We start from the raw sequence: 20,596 nt of genomic DNA on the forward strand, positions 1-20,596 counted from the left end.
TGTCATCAGTAGCAGACCGGTAAGTATTGGACAACGATTAACACCTTTTTTCACAAAATGACCTCATCCCGATTCATCACTTGATTTCTCTTACCGACATTCATTCCCAAAGTGTAACTACAATGTATTTCCTCTCGCCAACATCATATTGTTCAAACGATATGGATTATTCCCCTGCATGCCCAGTTTTTCTTCTGAAGAGTGATTACCATAACTATGACCCCTGTCTATGACATCAAAGGTCAAAGTGCCAACCAATGGTGTCATAGATACCGTGTGAATCATCCTACGAAACAAATGCACTCATGAATATTAATAACTCAAGGAACAAGTTTCGCGGCACACGTACTGTGGGACCGTTCATGATTTAGGGCTGGGGGTGAGGATCAGTTTTGGGAGAAGCATAAACAATGTGAATATCACACACACACGCACGCACGCGCGCAACCACAACCATCACATCCCCCCATAATGTTTAATCCTCTCAATACTGACGTCGAACCCATTCGACAGAACAGTAGTCTAATGACATCCTTAAACATAAATTGCAACAACTAATTACCAAATACGATTTACATGTGATATTGAATTACGTATGGAATGAATAAACTCTCAGATTTCTAAATATATCAAGTTTAAGAAGTTTATGTACCTCAAAACGAAATGCCCACGATTTAAAAATGTATTAGCTAATTTTAGCGGCACACAAGCTCCCGCAACGGCCATTGATCGTGCGAGGCGCTTCACGTTCAGCTACATACAGTCCGAATTTTTCATCGCAATGTTATCATTTTTTTTAACAGACCAAAATCCTTTATTCTTTTATAACATAAAATCAAAAACAAAACTTATTTTCGAAAAGTAACCACTTTAGGTGAAGATATTATTATTCACAAAAACGAGAACGATTTTTACATCATCGACAGGCTGACACGGAAACGGTCATGGCAACGGTAGTAAACAATGACATCAACATGTTTCGAAAATCCGTTTTTCGCCATATTAAAATTTTAATTTCATTTTCCGATTTCAGATACACATATTTATCAGTTTTCTTTATAGTAAAGCCTAATATTCCCAATTGGTTTTTGGATAAAATTCGTGAAAACATCGGCAATGACCAGCTGTTGATGTGTGTGTGGGCATGGCTAATTTGTTGTTGAATCACCTTCACACATAACCACATATCCAAGCTAATAAATGAAAACGATTGATAAAATGTAAAACATAGATGCAACGCAATAACGGCTATAGGTTGCAATGACCAAATGTTATATATATCTAAACGATATTGCAATACATGTACCTGCATTATGTTCCTCGATTGTGGAAACAGGACCACCAGGCCTCTCGCTAAATATGGATGCCTTCGAGAAAGTTGCCGAAATTATTTTCCCGCCAAATAATTAGGAAATAACGTAATTAGCAATTGTAAACAGACTCACTTGTTTACTTTTCATTTACCTCACTTTTGTGAAACTCGGATAGCGAAGGTGAAGAAGATCTTTTCGGGCTTAAGGACGTGGATTTGGAAGAAGTTGAAAATTTGGACCTTGGGGACGATGAAGACGATTTTTTTGAGGACCCCTCTATCGGGGTGAGTGAAACGCCATGGCTACGAGATTTTGTCGATCGATCTGGGCCAAGAAATACAGATGAAAATTTGAGTGAGTACGATGCTTTTTCACTCTTTTTCAGTGATGAAGTGTTTGACTTCCTGTCACTGAAACGAACAGGTATGCAGCACAATTTATAGCTGAAAAGATGGACACGTTGAAAGTACATCCACGTGCTGAAAACTGGAAACCGGTTGATACGTCTGAAATGAGGGCTTTCATTTCTGTCCTTTTAGTGACGGGATTGTCAAAGAAACCATCGTATGAATCTTACTGGTCAAGTGACCCACTACTCGAATGTAAATGGTTCAAAGCTATCATGGCAAGGGGTAGATTTATTCAGAAACATGTTTTTTTCACTTAAATGACAATGCCAAAGATTTCCCCACAGAGGACCCAAGACATGACAAACTTTTCAAGACCTCTCATGAAAATTCTTGTTCCAGGAAGGCAGAGGTACTTCCACCCAGGCAGGGAGGTATCAGAGGACGAGAGTATGATTCCTTTCAAGGGACGAACAGGTTTGCTGCAGTATATGTCAACTAAACCACAAAAGTGGTTTATCAAGTCATGGGGTCTGGCAGACAGCAGTACTGGGTACATGTGAAATTGGCAAATATACACAGGGAGACAGGAGGGAGGGAGACCACATGGTTTGACGTACGGGATTGTTGCGTCATTGTGTCGGCCTCTGTATGGTAAGGGTCACCATGTGTACATGGACAAGTTTTTCACTTCTCCTTCTCTATTCCAGGAACTGATTGACAACCAGACTGGTGCGTGTGGAACATGGGGGCCTCCCGACTGGATGTACCACAGCCTGTCAAGGATGCAAGACCAAAAGCTGGTGATGATCCATTTACATAGGGATAATGAATTCTTGTATATGACATGCACTGATAAAAGTAAACCTTCTGACTATTCACAATGATTCTAGAGTAAGATCTAGGGCATCACTTCAGAGAGGTAAGAAAGCCCAAAGCACAGGGGAGGCATGGTCCAGGCAGACAAGCAGTTGCAATACTACATGGTGCTCCACAGGTGTTGTGGTGGAAGAAGGTGTTTTTGTACCTGATGGAAGTTTCATTTAGTAATGCGCTGATAATCTTCAAAGCTGCAAACCCAGGTAAGAGAGTAAGGTCTGAAAAGTTCAGATTTATAGGGATAGGGGCGTCACCAATTTTGTACTGGGGAGGAAGATAGGTCATTAATTTTGTGCACATGTACTGGGGATACAGACGCAATCAAACTTTGTACTTTTAATACCTAAAGTTGTTTAAAAATTGGGAATTGGGGCGGGTGTGTTACTTATCTGGTACGTAAATCATAGGATCGGGGCAGTCACGTTGTTCATGCTCCTCCATGTAAACCATCATCATCATCATCATCATCATCATCATCTCCACACAGCAATAACTTATGAACAGTCCCTCACTCGGTGTATTTATCCTGTAATTATTTATTTTAGTACTTATTCAAGGGGCTATCGTTTTGGTACGAGGGGCGATAACTCTCCTTTTAAAATGATATAAGTGACGGTCCAACTTCTCGCTTCCGGTCTGGTTTCCGAGTCAATGAGCGCAGCGACAACTTGCTACATGTGAAGACAGAACCAGGCTTACTAGTTGCCGTGTTCACATAAACTGAAAATAATATCGTTTTCGACGAAAAGACGTTAACTGACGCATGTTTTGTTTTGATGTTTAGTTTAGAAAGGCATATGTTGTTTAATTTCCAAATGCAGTACGACTTGACACAATGGAAGATAACAGGGAGAACGCCATGAAAAGTCGGTATATTGTCACGGCATTTCCTACGACAGAACATGAGACAGGGCAAGTCTCGGGTGTCGTAGCATCGGTGAAGTAATGAAAATATATTTTTTATGTTATCAGCCCTTTTGTTGTTCCCAACGGTAATTATTGCCACATTAAAGTCTTACAAAGAGTTCCTATGCAACCACCTACTCAATGTAAAAATATCGTGGCTACACCTCCAGCAAACGGGCCTCGCTTCGAACTGCCATTTCGCGATTCATACTTGCAGTCATGCCTATCCCAGGTGTATCATAGAAGCATTGAATAAATATTTTAGGACATAACACTTGATATATCCTCGTAAAAGGGAATGAATATTCTGTCCATGCACCGGCGTGAACGTTACCGGTGAAGGTGAAGGCTATACTGGTTAACTGTCTCTAAGTGTAGTGGTAACACGTACGGCTCACATCGCGCATACGACATGCGCTGTCAGTTAAAGGTTGGACCGTCCGGATCAGCGCACCTAGCGGATTAGTGAAGGGAAGATAAATTCAAAAAGATCGCCCATTGTATATAGGACATATATATTTATTTGAAACATATTAGTCCATAATATTTAATTTTTCAAATGTTGTATCATATTACACCAGCATGGATAGAAATTCTTGCAAACACATTTCGCTTCTTTCGCGCACCTGTCAACAGCTCGGTATGAAAATGTTACTTGTGTGGGGCAGAATATTATTCAAAATATTCTGCACTTTTCTCCGTAACACTATTATCTATAATCAGTTATATTCCAATGAGGGTTTTTAGAGTGATCAACATGTATTTCGTCTCATACATCTTCAAACAAATGATACTGACGAGCTTCCATTTGGTGTTGACAAATACAAATCAGAACTACCGCTTCCGGGGCACGGGAGCATTGAAGGTCAAACTGGTATAGAAATGTGCGAATTTTGTCGCCTGGGCAATATCGTTATCCATTATGATTTATCATAATTATATTTTATGTTTATTCTAAAAGATATAAACGAATTACAGTGCTACAAACATACTTACTTATTTTCTGTAATCAAGGAATGAATCAGTTGACGTCCCCCCGTGAGTGACATCACATCTGGCAACTTTTGTCTGAACATGTTTCATCTTTCCTATCGTTTATGTATCCTTCTAATAAAGTGACTATATCAAATCTAACACCTATCGACTAAGGCGATCATCTGCTTTCGATCGATAACACATACACGATCGAAATAAAAACTTTACTGGGGATTAATTAACAACATTTTAAGCTGTGTACAGCGAAACGCGCCATGTTTGAATATGATGTGTCTGCTTGCAGTACAGGACGGATAAACCTGCTTGAATATGGAATATATGGAACCAAAACCCCTGAAACTTAAGTTGTAGCATCAGTAATTTTACATACTTCATTTTACATAACACAATACTGTTTGAAGTTTACAATTTAATGTTGAGCTCTCAAGTAATGTGTGGAAAGTGCACAAGAATGCAAACAGTTTGAACTGATTATTGTTTGTAAAAGTAATAATTTGCAAGACTGATCGCAACTCAGTGTTTCTTTTCAGATGCATTTAAAATTTGAGTTTTTCCTTTTTCTGCTCATAGAACAGATATTGTGTTTGATCATGTTTGAACATATGATACTAAGTGGGTTATTATTTCTCCCCTTGAAATCAAAACTGATATTTCCCGATGTTAAATCAATGTATGCTTGATACAACCTTTTATAATCAACTCTTTCCATACTTTGTTTGAGTGAAGTCAATCATATAATACATGTAAACATATAACACTCTCAGGCACCTGTTTACAAAATTTAGACACACGTGATTCAATGTATCTAATCTTAAAATATCCTGAGAAACCATTTTAAATTAACGTTTAATATTTAATTTAATAATTACTGTTTTCCCATTTGCTCTGTTGGAGGCCTCTGCCCAAAATTCCTCCTATTTTAAAACCAGAATTGGCATAGTCAATAAAAAATGTTTCCTATTAGCTATTTTGGAAATATTAACATAGGACTGCCACGTACAGTTTCAATTGTTTAAAAGTGAAAAAAAATCTTGTGTCTGTTTTCAAAGAGTTATCTTTTAGACCTTGTTATGTGCGAAAATAACATCATTATCATATGTATAGTTCAGTTCTTCCAATACTCAACAATTTTATTCCCTTTTTTCCCAAATATCTGTGACAGAGCGTTCCACCACTAATCAAAATATTGTTATTGTGTCATAGATATTGATTTAGGACCTCTGTACTATGAGTCTCGTTCTGATAGCAAATTGTAAGATAGTCACACCATGCCCCCACAACCTCCCTCCAGAATCTATTTGAAATAATGGGTAGAATATATATGCAAATATAAACATCATGAGCCAGCCAGAGTCTCTGAATATCTGGAATTCATAACGGAACATTTTCTGTCCACGTAGAATTGTTTCACGGCGGTCTTTTAATCCTTGTAAGTTTATAATTAGTCATATTTTTTACTATTGGGATATTGAAACCTACATTCTCAGTAGTGGTGTTAGCAGCATTTCTTTGTCCTTCTTATACTTGTAAATAAAATAAAAACTTCATAACAAAACAAAGAAAAAAACAGAACAAAACAAAACAAAAAATAAAAGAAAAAATAAATAAAAAGCACTTCTTCTGAAAAGACTGTATCGATTGATGTGGTATAGACGGGAAGAGATGGTTGAATTTTGACAATAATAAGGATTTTAACACAACATGTCTTCCCTTAGGTGTCATGTTCATGGCTATAGCTATGAAATTCGATTTTTTAAAAGAAAAACAGAACATCCTTTCATGTTTTGGGGGTATGGGTTTTTTTGCTGTTGTGCTGGGGTAATTAATTACGCACATATTATTATATATATTTCTTCTGCTAAACGCTATTTATTTTTAAAACAACAATAACTGTCTCATTCTAGACTAGTGACAATCTGTGAATAGCGTTCTGTTTTTACTTGCTTCATGTACGCCTGTGTTAAAGCTTGAATGGCGTAAGATATGTCTGACTCGGGTTGTATTGTAATGACACGGTGGTACCCAGAACTCGTTCTCTCCTTCTTTTATTCCCGTTCGTGTTCAGGAAAAGAGTAGCTTTATGTGTGTATGCTATATCTGACCAATTCCCTGTTCTTGTTTCTTCCAGTTCTCCCACCCGTCCGCCTCCCTTGATGATTCTGGATAGTGATGCAACCGACCTCAAACTATTTGCGGTGGCACTGGTTTCTGGACATATGTATTCTGCTCTTTGAGTCAGGAAAACAGATGAAGTCTGCATGCATACAGATGGAAGGATGGAGCACTATGCTCTGTTGAACTGCAGTCTCAGATTGTATACACTCTTAGTTCAAACCCTACATGCTCCATGTGTTACGGAGGAGGTAAGAGGTGACCTGTTAGACTACTGACCAATATTTTCTACATAATATTAATCTGATTTTTAAACCCTGAATGATACATTTCTACAACAAATAACTCTAAATACTTAGTGGTGCACGGGACGGGACTATATAAATGGACCATATGACTGGACATATAGTCTATAAAACACCTAACACACCTTTACTCATCCTCCCACACAACACTTGAAACTCCAGTCACCTTGCACCTATACAGCACCTGAATCTCCAGCCACCTTGCACCTATACAACACCTGAAACTCATGTCACCATCCATCTTACAACACCTGAAACTCCAACCACCTTGCTCCTATACGCCACCTTCCACCTTACAACACCTGAAACTCCAACCACCTTGCACCTGTACAACACTTGAAACTCCAGCCACCTTGCACCTTACAACACTTGAAACTCCAGCCACCTCGCACCTATACAACACCTGAAACTCCAGCCACCTTGCACCTATACAGCACCTGAAACTCCAACCACCTTGCACCTATACAACACCTGAAACTCCAGCCACCTTGCACCTATACAACAATTTGTTTCGTTGTTTTTTGTTTTGTTTTGTTTTCAGTTACTACCATCCACCTTCACCGCCAGACATTCACAGCAGGACGTTCACAGCAGGACGTTCACAGCAGGACGTTCACGGCAGGACCTTCACAGTCAGACCTTCATAGCCGGACCTTCACAGCAGGACCGTCACAGCCGGACCTTCACAGCAGGACCTTCACAGTCAGACCCTTCACAGCAGGACCTTCACAGCCAGACCTTCACAGCAGGACCTGTGCACGGATGCAGCCCATAGTCTTGTTCTCCTTGCTCGACAGGCAGAATTCATCGTCTGTACTGTCGGTGGTTTTGTTCACCTGTATACATATATATACTAAATTTCCGAAACAGTTTATAGCACTGGGAATGGACCTATGGTGACCCAAGTCTCATAATATCTTGTTATCAATCAAGAGGTTACACGCAGCTGAATGTCATCCATAGCTCTGTACATTAACCCATGAAACCAATAAACTGGTCAACCTGATCTGCAAGGAAAATACGGATTTTTTTTGTTTTGTTTTCAGGACAAAAATTATATTGTCTAGGTATCCTCTGTCAGGTTGACATTATATTATCTAGGAGCCCATCAATATCAATAACGTGACACTGATGTCTGTAGCCAAATTCATTTATTGTGAGACAAACAAACAAAAAGGTAACATTATACAATCAACAGCTATAAAATAACATTAACTAGCTGTTACAAATAACCGCAAAGTGATTTCAACAGAGCGGCAGTGCAGGCAGTGCATAACATTATCCAGTTATACGATGACAACAGAAGTACACAATGAAGAGGCAGATACCCATGGTAGTACAATTACAATGGCAGTACACAATAGAGTGAGTGACTTCAGTTTTACGCCACACTCAGCAATATTGCAGGGGTCTCTAAATATTCGTGGCTGCACCAAACAAATCCAATGATCAACAGAATGAGCACTGATCTGCCTAATTGGGAACCGACGACATATGTCAACGAAATCAACGAGCCTGACCACCAGATCCAGCGCGTCGCCTCTTTTGACAAGCATAGTAGCCTTTAGTGACAAGCATGAGTTAATGCAGGGTTATTCTACCCCGGATCTTCCCCTGACAGTGCACAATAGACAGGCAGACATCCAGTCGTGGTACAATTTCAATGGCAGGATACAACAGACAGGTAGATATCCAGTGGTACAACAACTGCAATGGAATACACAATAGAGACGCACATCTATAGTGCCATTGCAATTGTACTACTGCTGCCTGATCTCGACCTCTCTATTGTGTACTGCCACAAAATTCAGAATATGGTTTGTCCAGAAGAAGACATAAAATATCTGGAAAAATAACTGGATTACCGAAATCTGACTTAGATTATATTAAGCAATGCTTTAAATATTGTATCAAATCAGAACATCAGATGCGTCAGGGTGGTGCATAACTTAAGAAAGAATATTGCTTTGAATATGTAAACAATATTTTCTTTTAAGCAATGGCTGTGAGTCTGTAAATGTGTTGTTGATCATATTTTGATCATTTGTTGATATATTGATATATATTAGGCATTTGTTGATTGCATCACAACTTAACTGTCCCATGAAGTGCGATATTGATGCAAAGATAGTTAATGGTGAACTAAATAGAATTACTGCTTCTAAGGAGCGACTTTGAGGAATACAAAAATAGCAAATTGATTCAAAAGTTAATGTATTTGATATATGTTTCATTTTCATTGTATTGTACTATTGTATTTTTTAAAAGTGTTTCAAGCATGATTAATTGAGATAACACAATTGTTTGAAACAAAATAAACATTACGAGAATAGATATCCATTTCATAAACGACTCTGAGACAGAATATGCATGTTTAACGTATCTGATAGACATCTCTCTTGGTTTTCTTTAATATCACTTTAACACAACAGCAACATCTCAAACATCAAGAGGCGGTGGGGTAGCCTAGTGGTTAAAGCGTTCGCTCGTCACGCCGAAGATCCGGGTTCGATTCCCCATATGGGTACAATGTGTGAGGCCCATTTTCTGGTGTCCCCCGCCGTGATATTGCTGGAATATTGCTAAAAGCGGCTTAAAACCAAACTCACTCACTCACTCTCAAACAGCCAATGTCGGATTTCACTTTACCACAGCATCATCAACTCAAACAACCTTTACGATTGTAATATGAAACAATTAGTGTTGTCATCTAAACAGCTCCGCCACTGAGACAGAAGATACCTGTTTGACGTATCTGGTGGACATATCTCACTGTTGGATATCACTTTAAAGCAACAAAATCAACTTGAAGATTCATTATTGGACAGTACCTTAACACAATATTATCTCTAATAAACATTAACATTGCAATATGACTGGAAAATATAGACATATTTAACTCTTAGAACTAAAACATGAGGCAAAGAGATCATCATTAAACACGTTAACATCAGATATGTGGAACTAGAGTTGTGACGATATATCGTGGTATCGACCATCGTGATACTTTATGGGGCAATACTTTTTTCCTATCTTGAAATGTATCGCTGACCTTAAAATGGCTAATTTTCACTGGAAATTGATGGTTGTTTCAAACTTTACACTGTTACTTGACATCAAAATATACATCTTTAAAGAAAATGACAAAAGGTAGCATATCGCGATGTGCATCGAATCATACTGTATCATTCCAAGATGTTGCGATATGTATCGTATCGTGAACTTTCTGTATCGTCATACTTCTACGTGGAACAGAATTTCTCCAAATTGTCAAAAGCTGCATTCATCACCGTTTAATATATGTGCTCCACGAGACCTTAACCCCTATGACTATTGCAATGTTTGGTGTGTAATTAGCTAGGTTAAGTTATCTGCCTACAATTGATTGCCACATGTCCTTAATCGTTTGCGTTTGCAATTACCACGACAAAGTGAAAGTAGCAAACTGGAAACAGATTTCAGTTGTTTGGCTGTCATGACTCGCCCGATCACCTGGTACACTTATAATGTTAGAGGGAATAGTTTCAATATGTCTCCAAAACTGCTTAACGTATCTGAAGTTAATTTGTTGGCAATATATTTCGTCTATATTGACAACAAATATTGTTTACAATTCAACTGACTTTGTTATGTGTTGACAGATTTACACATATGCTACACATGAAGAATGTTTTTGCTCTGTACCTTGCGTAGAGCAGTGTTTTACATGTGAATTAGGGCTGGGAAGCCAGAAAATATAACAATTGATTGAGTATTGTAAGGTCTGACAACTGTCAGAATGTTGTGCTTATTTGTGATAAAGGTAATGTTTCATCTCAAACCAAACTCAAGTGTAGTGCAACAGTGCAATCGCAACTGTTAATCTTTGGATATTTACGGCATCGTCATTGGAAGGACAAGACCTAAACTCCCACCGAGTGATTAATAGTTCGCATATATGACGCCCATTTCCAGGCATACTGCATGCTCACGGCGCTACGTATATTACAATCCCCGGTCATATAAACCTATCGTACCATCAGATACTTTTTTCAACTCCCAGGGTACTATGCAGCCATGCTCCTTGTTAGGCGCAATGACCTAAACACTCACATCAGGAGATGTCACAGGACATCCTCATTTTACAGCTGGGTGAAGTGAGACAATGTGAATCTAAGTAACTTGTTCCTATATGCTTCGGAAATATGCCCACTTCAGGACCAGAACCTATGTGCTTCCACTGGGGATCCAACACAGGCCTTCAGTGTGACAGGCACACGCCTTACCACTGAACCAAAAGGTGTCTTGCACGTTTCAGATACTGTTTCAGAGGGTGGGGACTGAAGTTTCAGGTGTTGTGTGGATAGATGGATGGATGGATGGATATACGAGTGTCACTTGTCGTCTTGTGCTTAGCCTCCTCTGATCAAATACCATACTATTCAGAACCATCAAGGGGGGCGGCCTGCCGAGAGAACTGGAAGAAACAGAAATAAGAAATTGTTCAGATACAGTGTACACAAAATGAGACACCGTCGAGAGATCAGTAAATATAACGAATGCTACCTTATTATTTTTTTATTTTAGTCAGACCTTTGATTTGTTACGATGACACAAAATCTACAAAATCCGCACACATTACACAAGTTACGTCTAACCATAGGCACAGAGGGACCAGTGAACAACGCTTATATGTTATCGAACATCACAATGGTAATTTTGAACCGCTTGAAGCATGGGTATTGGATAGAAAACATAATTGGAGTTATCTCCCTTCCATCGTTTGCATTCGCATAACACTGGTAATTTTCGTACATCTGTAGCATATGTTATATTTGGGATTACACTTCAAGTAAGGTTGTTTTTTTGTCTGTTTGTTTGTTTTGTTTTCTGTTTGTTTTTGTTTCTTTGTGTTTTTGTTTTTGTTTGTTTTGTTTCCTGTTTTTTTTTAAATATTTTTTTTGTTTCATTATATATGTTATCATGTTACGAAATATAAATATTTTGTACAACGGCGGGGATGAAGTATCCTAGATAGGCCCAAAACTCACGCTATTGACATGAGAACAATGAAGGGAATGAAGTAGCCTACATAGGCCCCAAACTCACCCTTTTCATATAAGAACAATGAAGGGGGTGAAGTAGCCTAGATAGGCCCAAAACTCACCCTTTTCATGTAAGAACAACGGCGGGGATGAAGTAGCCTAGATAGGCCCAAAACTCCCCCTTTTGATATAAGAACAACGGCGTCGAAGAAGAGACGTAGCAACGCCAGTTCCGTTCTAAGCGTTAAGGGTAGATCAATCTGAGAACATGGATTAACGCATACCAATGACGTTTTTGCCAGTCAGGGGACCGTTTGCCATGGATGACGAGGTGGTGATGCTCTAAAAGGAATTGATTCATATATCCTGGGTTCATATATCACGGAGATGTCGAATCAGTTTATGTAGAATATCTAGATTGTATCATTGTAAGTAAAGTTAAGTCACCTTAATGTCTATGATTAACCTGAATCTCAGACTATCTTGATATCAGATAGATCAGATCGGAGATGGGGAAAAAGGAGAATTTGAAGTTGTACTTATTTTACAATTGAACATGGAAAACATATTCTATGAAGTCTTCTATCTTTGACTTATTCAGGCCATATGACTTCTCCAGCCCATGCATTAGAAGTTCTTTGTGTCCTCATTGTAAGCATATGAAAGTACTTTTGGGTCTCAATGCGAGATTTTAGAAAGTGAACACGTCAACCTTTCATTTTTTCATCCCATAATACAATTTAGCATAAACTTTTCTGACATTTCTAATCCATGTATTAGTGGTGCCTTGTATTCTCCCTGAAAATATCCATAAAACGTACATTTGTGTCTCAACATGGGATTTTAAGAATTATTCACTGAAAATATCCATTTTCCAATTTTTTAATCCCCAAAAATTGACTAAGCACTATTTACATATGTAGTGTTAAGAATATGCATCCTAACATAACTGTATTTATCAAAACCCTGAAAGAAATATGTTTCGTCGAAAACCATGTATGCGAAAAGTAATAATAAAATAGAAGACTTCAATCACAGATGGGACCTTCTCTTCCCAATCGTATATGTCTATTATGATAATATTGATATAACTGTACATTATCTATCTATATTTTCATTGTACGACATTGTCAGCATGAGAACCAATAACAAAAAAAATAAAAAAGAAAGCCGCTTAACATGAAGCCGATTCCCACATACGTGACTCAGTTATACGTGACAAAGAATAACACGAAGTACCAAATTAATTTCCACGGTGAAGTTCGGCATTCCCAGCGGGTAACATAGGTAATAATAGAAGAGCACTCAGCCAATCAGAAAACAACATTCATGTGTGGAGTAAGATAACAACAATTGTTATATCTCAATACAGTATTCATTAGTTATGTCACATCAATCCAACGTTTTATCAATCGTTATCAATCAAGAACAGTTCAAATTTAGAAGTAATGATCATGTGGATATGTGTTAATCTCTTGTCTGTCACTTACCGGTTTGTTACTGATGACGTTCGGAATGACGTCATCGTTTGTGCTGAAAGTGATGTCATCGACTGTACCGTTTGTTGTTGCCGTGTCGTCATGGTTCACAGAACAGGTTTTGGTAAAGGCATGATTAACTCTTCCAATATTCCCCTTTACCTCGATTGTTCCATCCATCTGTATCGGGGTAGATCTAGGATCCTCAAAATTTTGTTGGAATCCACCGTCATCATGCTTGGTACCGTTGCTTTTTTCAGATCTGAATCTTTCTCGATGGTCAGAGGCCACAGATAAATCTTCCGATCTTTGGCGTTGAAAGAAGAGTCGGTAGGGGACGCGGCGGTAGGAAGGGAAGGCCAACAGAAACAGGGGCAGCTTGAAGGCATGGTACACATAATTCAGGAAGGCCAAGCTGGTTCCAGAAATGAAGAGAACAACGGCATTGCCACTTTCAAAATAACCTTTGAAGAGATCAAAAATGAAGAGAGGCACAAATGTTACCATATAGGTGATAGAAACGAGAAGAATGCCTTTTGCTTGACGGACATACCGCATGGTAGCGGAGGCTGATGTGATAGAAGTGTTCTCTTCCTTGCGCATAAACAGACATATCCTTGTGTAGGAGATAATGACCGTGACAAGAGGCAGAATGACATTCATGGTTAAAGTAAGGCTTGCAAACCAGATATTTTGTTCAGTAACATTCAGTTTAACCATGATAGAATCACGCTCCAGGATGAAGTAGTTGTCTGCTACAAATACCAGATTCCAGGTGCCAATGACCACGAGCCAGGATACTGCAATGAACACAGTGATATGTTTGTGTTCCAGGTAGATCTTGTAGGAAACAGGATTGCAGATGGCTATGTGAAGGGCGAAGAGTGTCATGGCCAGTGACAGTCCAGACTCAGAATACAGGATACTCATGACAACCCTCTGAACAAGGAGGGTCGTCTGCAGGATATCTCTGTGTGGATTGGTGTACATGACCCCATACAATATAAGCCAGGAGAGTCCATTTCCTGCGTCAGCCACGGCCTGGTTCATGAGAATGCGCCCCGAAGCTTCCATCTTTGTCGAAGCCTTGTAGATCAGCAACATCAAGAGAGCGTTACCAAGTAGGTTCAGAATATCAAAGCAGGTGAAAGTGATTTCTGTTATGTGCAGAATTCTGTCAAACAGATGGTCAGTTTGGTTAGCGTCATGGACGTCGCATCCAGTCGACATGTTGCATTCCATGTCTGTTTCTTGAGGAGGTAAGAAGTCAGAGACATTGAAGCTCGAGGTCGATGTGTTGTCCATGTTGGTGTGCTGTCGTCTGTCCAGTGAAGTGGCGGTACCGTGAACTGTATATATTAGCAGGTAGAACTGACCAATGGCAGGCCATGTTTTGGTATCATCTATAACTGCCCAACGACAGGCTCGAGGAAAGTAACAGGGACGTGAAGAGGCGTTACCTTAACTTGAAGATAGTAGTACATGGAACTAACGAATGGCAGGTCCTGTTCTGTTGGAATCCATAACTGCCCAGTGATAGGCTTGATCAGTGTCAGCGATTAAGCGGCACTGAAAGATTGTAATATTCTTAACGAAAATAACGCATAACACTGTAATATATTTAAGCAAACATCTGTTCGATAATTGGATATGTTGAACATATATTCATTTTTTCCTCTTTTTAACTTCGAAGCATGTATTTCTAATGAAACTGATTCATAACATGTAATTTAAAACATCTAAAGTGGTGTCAGGTGGTGGTGGGCTGGTGTGGTACTGTAGTGTCTGGAGGTTGTGGGCTGGTGTCGTGTGGCGGTGTCAGAAGGTGGTTGGTTGGTGTGGTGTGGTGGTGTCAGGAGCTGGTGGGCTGGTGTGATGTGGTAGTGCCAGGAACTGGTAGGCTGGTGTGATGTGATAGTGCCAGGAGCTGGTGGGCTGGTGTGGTGTGGTAGTGCCAGGAGCTGGTGGGCTGATGTGGTGTGGTAGTGCCAGGAGCTTGTGGGCTGGTGTGGTGTGGTGTGGTAGTGCCAGGAGTTGGTGGGCTGGTGTGGTAGTGCCAGGAGGTGGTGGGTTGGTGTGGTGTGGTAGTGCCAGGAGTTGGTGGGCTGGTGTGCTGTGGTAGTGTCGGGAGCTGGCGGGCTGGTGTGGTTTGGTAGTGCCAAGGGGAGCTGGTAGGCTGGTGTGATGTGGTAGTGCCAGGAACTGGTGGGCTGGTGTGATGTGGTAGTGGCAGGAACTGGTGGGCTGGTGTGGTGTGGTAGTACCAGGAGCTGGTAGGTTGGTATGATGTGGTGGTGCCAGGAGCTGCTGGGTTGGTGTGGTGTGGTAGTGCCAGGAGGTGGTGGGTTGGTGTGGTGTGGCAGTGCCAGGAGGTGGTGAGCTGGTGTGCTGGTGTCAGAAAGTGGTTGGTTGGTGTAGTGTGGTGGTGTCAGGAGCTGGTGGGTTGGTGTGATGTGATAGTGCCAGGAGCTGGTGGGCTGGTGTGGTGTGGTACTGTCGGGAGCTGGTGGGCTGGTGTGGTGTGGTGTGGTAGTGCCAAGGGGAGCTCGTAAGCTGGTGTGATGTGGTAGTGCCAGGAACTGGTGGGCTGGTATGGTGTGGTAGTGCCAGGAGCTGGTGGGCTGGTGTGGTGTGGTAGTGCAAAGGGGAGGTGGTGGGCTGGTGTGGTGGTGTCAGAAGGTGGTTGGTTGGTGTGGTGTGGTGGTGCCAGGAGGTGGTGAGTTGGTGTGGTGGGATCAAAAGGTGGTCGGTTGGTGTGGTGTGGTGGTGTCAAGAGCTGGTGGGTTGGTATGATGTGGTAGTGCAAATGGGAGCTGGTGGGCTGGTGTGGTGTGGCAGTGCCAGGAACTGGTGGACTGGTGTGGTGTGGTAGTGCCAGGAGCTGGTGGGCTGGTGTGGTGTGGTAGTGCCAGGAGCTGGTGGGCTGATGTGGTGTGGTAGTGCAAAGGGGAGGTGGTGGGCTGGTGTGGTGGTGTCAGAAGGTGGTTGGTTGGTGTGGTGTGGTGGTGTCAGGAGGTGGTGGGCTGGTGTGATGTGATAGTGCCAGGAGCTGGTGGGCTGGTGTGGTGTGGTAGTGCCAGGAGCTGGTAGGTTGGTATGATGTGTTAGTGCCAGGAGCTGGTGGGCTGATGTGGTGTGGTAGTGCCAGGAGGTGGTGAGGTGGTGTGGTGGTGTCAGAAAGTGGTTGGTTGGTGTGGTATGGTGGTATCAGGAGCTGGTGGGTTGGTGTGATGTGATAGTGCCAGGAGCTGCGGGGCTGGTGTGGTGTGGTACTGTCGGGAGCTGGTGGGCTGGTGTGGTTTGGTGTGGTAGTGCCAAGGGGAGCTGGTAGGCTGGTGTGATGTGATAGTGCCAGGAACTGGTGGGCTGATGTGGTGTGGTAGTGCCAGGAGCTGGTGGGCTGGTGTGGTGTGGTAGTGCCAGGAGCTGGTAGGTTGGTGTGATGTGGTGGTGCCAGGAGCTGGTGGGCTGATGTGGTGGTATCAGAAGGTGGTTGGTTGGTGTGGTGTGGTGGTGTCAAGAGCTGGTGGGTTGGTATGATGTGGTAGTGCAAAGGGGAGCTGCGGGGCTGGTGTGATGTGGTAGTGTCAGGAGGTGGTGGGCTGGTGTGGTAGTGCCAGGGGGTAGTGGGTTGGTGTGGTGTGGTTGTGCCAGGAGCTGGTGGGCTGGTGTGGTGTAGCAGTGCCAGGAGGTGGTGAGTTGGTGTGGTGGGATCAGAGGGTGGTCGGTTGGTGTGGTGTGGTGGTGTCAAGCGGTGGTGGGTTGGTATGATGTGGTAGTGCAAAGGGGAGCTGGTGGGCTGGTGTGATGTGGTAGTGTCAGGAGGTGGTGGGCTGGTGTGGTTGTGTCAGGGAGTAGTGGGTTGATGTGGTGTGGTTGTGGCCAGGAGCTGGTAGGTTGGTATGATGTGATAGTACCAGGAACTGATGGGCTGGTGTGGTGTGGTGTGGTAGTGCCAGGAGATGGTGGGCTGGTGCCAGGAGGTGGTGAGTATTTGTGGTGGGGTCAGAAGGTGGTCGGTTGGTGTGGTGTGGTGGTGTCAAGAGCTGGTGGGTTGGTATGATGTGGTAGTGCAAATGGGAGCTGCGGGGCTGGTGTGATGTGGTAGTGGCAGGAGGTGGTGGGTTGGTGTGGTAGTGCCAGGGGGTAGTGGGCTGGTGTGGTGTGGTTGTGTCAGGAGCTGGTGGGTTGGTGTGGTGTGGTTGTGTCGAGAAGTGGTTAGTTGGTGTGGTTGTGTCGGGAACTGGGTCGTTGGTGTGGTTGTGTCGGGAACTGGGTCGTTGGTGTGGTTGTGTCGGGAACTGGGTCGTTGGTGTGGTGGACTCCTGCTGTGAACGTGTTGTAGAGTTACAGCAAACCATGTTTGTTCTATTTGTGTTTTTGACTGTGTTTTTAGTTTTCTCTTACTTTGATAGTGAAATATGAAGGAAAGGGAATTTGCATCAAGTCGTGGTTATCATTTAACATGGATGGATGATGGATGTTGGATGCCCTCCCATTACATAATTATGATAGCAAAATATGCATAGCACTTATAACCAGCTGCTGACCAAACGTGCTTTATTTTTTTCCCTTGATCACCGGATGTCAATCTTGACGGCATGTCGTATTTTCAGTCTCAGCTCCCTGAGGACCATTTAACTCTTACAGCACAGTTCATGTGCCTTTCCCATCCTTACGAGATACCCATTCACAGCTGGGTGGACGGGAACACATAGTCACAGTACTTTATCCAACGTTATGTCCACATAAAATAAAAATACACAAAATAACAAAAAATATGGGAACACCCTAAAACTTACAGGCAACTAGAAACCTAATGGTGGTGAAATCATATATACTCTATGGTAAATATAACTTTTTGTGTGCTTAATGGGCACTTTAAAGAACATTTTAGAACTTGCAGTGAAGCAACTGATTAAATATTCGTCGAGTTTGAGTGAAATGCAACATTGTAAAATACATCACCTCACCACGATTAAGTTCACATATGTCTTGAAAATTTTAGAGTGTTCCCATACTTTTTGTTTGTAGTATATGTTCAAAAGATCAAAAGTTCATGGTCAATACAAATAATACAGTGATGAGATTCTGCTTTCTCCTTCTAATTAGTATATGGTCCTGCGTGTATATACTGTGTCTGTAATAATGGAAATTATTGGGTATGTGACAATAGGTATTATAAAGTATTATAGTGCGACAATAGGTCTTAGTGTGAATTATATTGTGATAATGTTCATTAGTGTGTTTTCCACCCAGCGCCTGATACATGTTTCCTGTATCTCGTGCGTTGATTAACACGTACTTCCTAAAATTACGAGGTACTCTCCACATTAATTCCCCGTATATTATGGCTACATATCATATCACATGGGTTGTCTTATGAAACAGCTGTTCCTGGTTCAAAACAATTAGATTTCATTATATTTGATTGTGAGGTATGTCGGCTAGGGAATGACAGTTTGAAAATGAAATTCTAGACAGTGACAGCTGAGAAGATAATTTGAGTCGTAGTGACGTAATATTTACAAAATCATTTACCCAAACATGGGAAGCTCGTTCGGGCAAGATTTATTAGCCCATTGGTGAGAATTACTCTTGCAAACTCTTAACTTTTGTCATTTAGAGAAATAGTGAGTGAGTGACTGATATTGACCCGTCGGTGTGAGGCCCCTTATGTACAGCCCATCTGAGCAGGAGAGTCCTTTATCACGGCCATATCGTGACTAACATATATAAGACACCAATGTGAAACACATGTGCTAAAATCTATAGTAACCTCCGAAGGATTCGCTGTAGGTTCGAATCCTCACGGGTCGAATGTGTGAAACTCATTTCTGGTGTGTGGAGTTATTCTTGTCAAACAGTGGGTTGTGTCTTTACCTAGCATTACGAAGTGTGGTTGTTTTCTTGACAACCTTCAGAGGAGGTGTGTGTGTGCGCGCGTGCGTGCGTGTGTGTGTTTATAATCAATAACCCATCCCGAATGTATAGGGTTCAAACCCCCTGTGCAAGTATGATTTAGAATCGCATCACTGGGCGAAGGCCCGGGTTCGACACCCCAAAGGGGTACAGTGTTCGAAGCCCATTTCTTGTGTCCGCCGTTGTGATATTGCTGGAATATTGCTAAAAGTGACACAAATATAAACTCACACACTCGCACTCACTTGACCAGGGATGCTTGGCGACCGGGTTAATATACGGATGGAACTTGGTGTGTGCGAAGTGTGACAATGGTCAAAACTGGAATACCTTCTTTCGAAACAAAAATACGATGGTTCTGCGTTTTTATGCATACAAAACGGACTGAAAAGTGATTCATATCGTCAATACTCAGAAACGAAGTCATTCGTCTCTTGGGTCTGTCTTTGAATCAAAGATCAATTCCCTCTCGAACGTCTTGAATAATCGATCAGCCCACGTTCCTTCTGGTGTGTGACGTGATGAGAGGTGTACTTGGCAAAAGCATGGCAAGAGAGACGCAAAGGAGGACAGGAGACATACGTTGGCCAGATATATAGGGCACATATAGTCAATACAAACATGAAACACATATAAAGGACATATAGAACACACATATATAACACATATGGCACGTAAAGTGTACATATATATATCACATACTTACGTGGAACACATATACATGGAACACAAACATCGAATGCACGTATAGGAGACTTACATGCAAGCAAGAAAGCATCTAGAAAATATACATGTAACAGACATATAGGACACATATAAAGGAGTGAGTGAGTTACGATTTTAAGCCACATCGGCAGTATTTCGGCCATATCATAAGTAACATATATAGGACACAAACGTGAAACACATGTATAAGACACATACATGGAACGCATATATAGGACACATACAACAAGCACTATTATTGGACACATCATGGGACACATGTACATGAAACACATCTATAGGACACATACATGGAACACATCTTTAGAAAATATGCATGTAAAACATACATATTACACATACATGCTACAGATCGTAAGGACACATAGATCGAAGACATTTACATGTAACACACGTGTTGGATACATACAAGGAACAGATATATAGGATTCAGTGAGTCACGATTTTATGCCACATCGGCAGTATTTCAACCATACAATGACTAACACATATACGACACATACATGGAACACATCTTTAAGACAGATACATGGGACACGTATAAGACACATATGGAACACATCATTATGACACATGCATGGAGCGCAT

At 41.5% G+C, this 20,596-nt stretch overlaps 1 protein-coding gene across 1 annotated transcript; it reads right to left on the reverse strand.

Moving 5' to 3' along the window:
- Positions 1-11,275: 11,275 nt before the first annotated feature.
- On the reverse strand, positions 11,276-14,665 carry LOC137255539 (allatostatin-A receptor-like). The gene is made up of 2 exons (XM_067792967.1): positions 13,373-14,665; positions 11,276-11,314 (listed from the first exon to the last, which is right to left on the reverse strand). The coding sequence occupies exons 1-2, from the start codon at positions 14,663-14,665 to the stop codon at positions 11,276-11,278; spliced, it is 1,332 nt and encodes a 443-aa protein (XP_067649068.1).
- Positions 14,666-20,596: the final 5,931 nt, after the last annotated feature.

This window comes from Haliotis asinina, chromosome 11 (assembly GCF_037392515.1).
Source record: "Haliotis asinina isolate JCU_RB_2024 chromosome 11, JCU_Hal_asi_v2, whole genome shotgun sequence".
NCBI lineage: Eukaryota > Metazoa > Mollusca > Gastropoda > Lepetellida > Haliotidae > Haliotis > Haliotis asinina.

Bases quoted from the DNA above. Each gene is read 5' to 3' on its own strand.
- LOC137255539 (XM_067792967.1), bottom strand. From the start codon at position 14,665: ATGGACAACACATCGACCTCGAGCTTCAATGTCTCTGACTTCTTACCT. The intron at 11,315-13,372 runs GTAAGTGACAGA...TGTTTCTTCCAG, and splicing joins ACGTCATCAGTAACAAACCG to TTCTCTCGGCAGGCCGCCCC.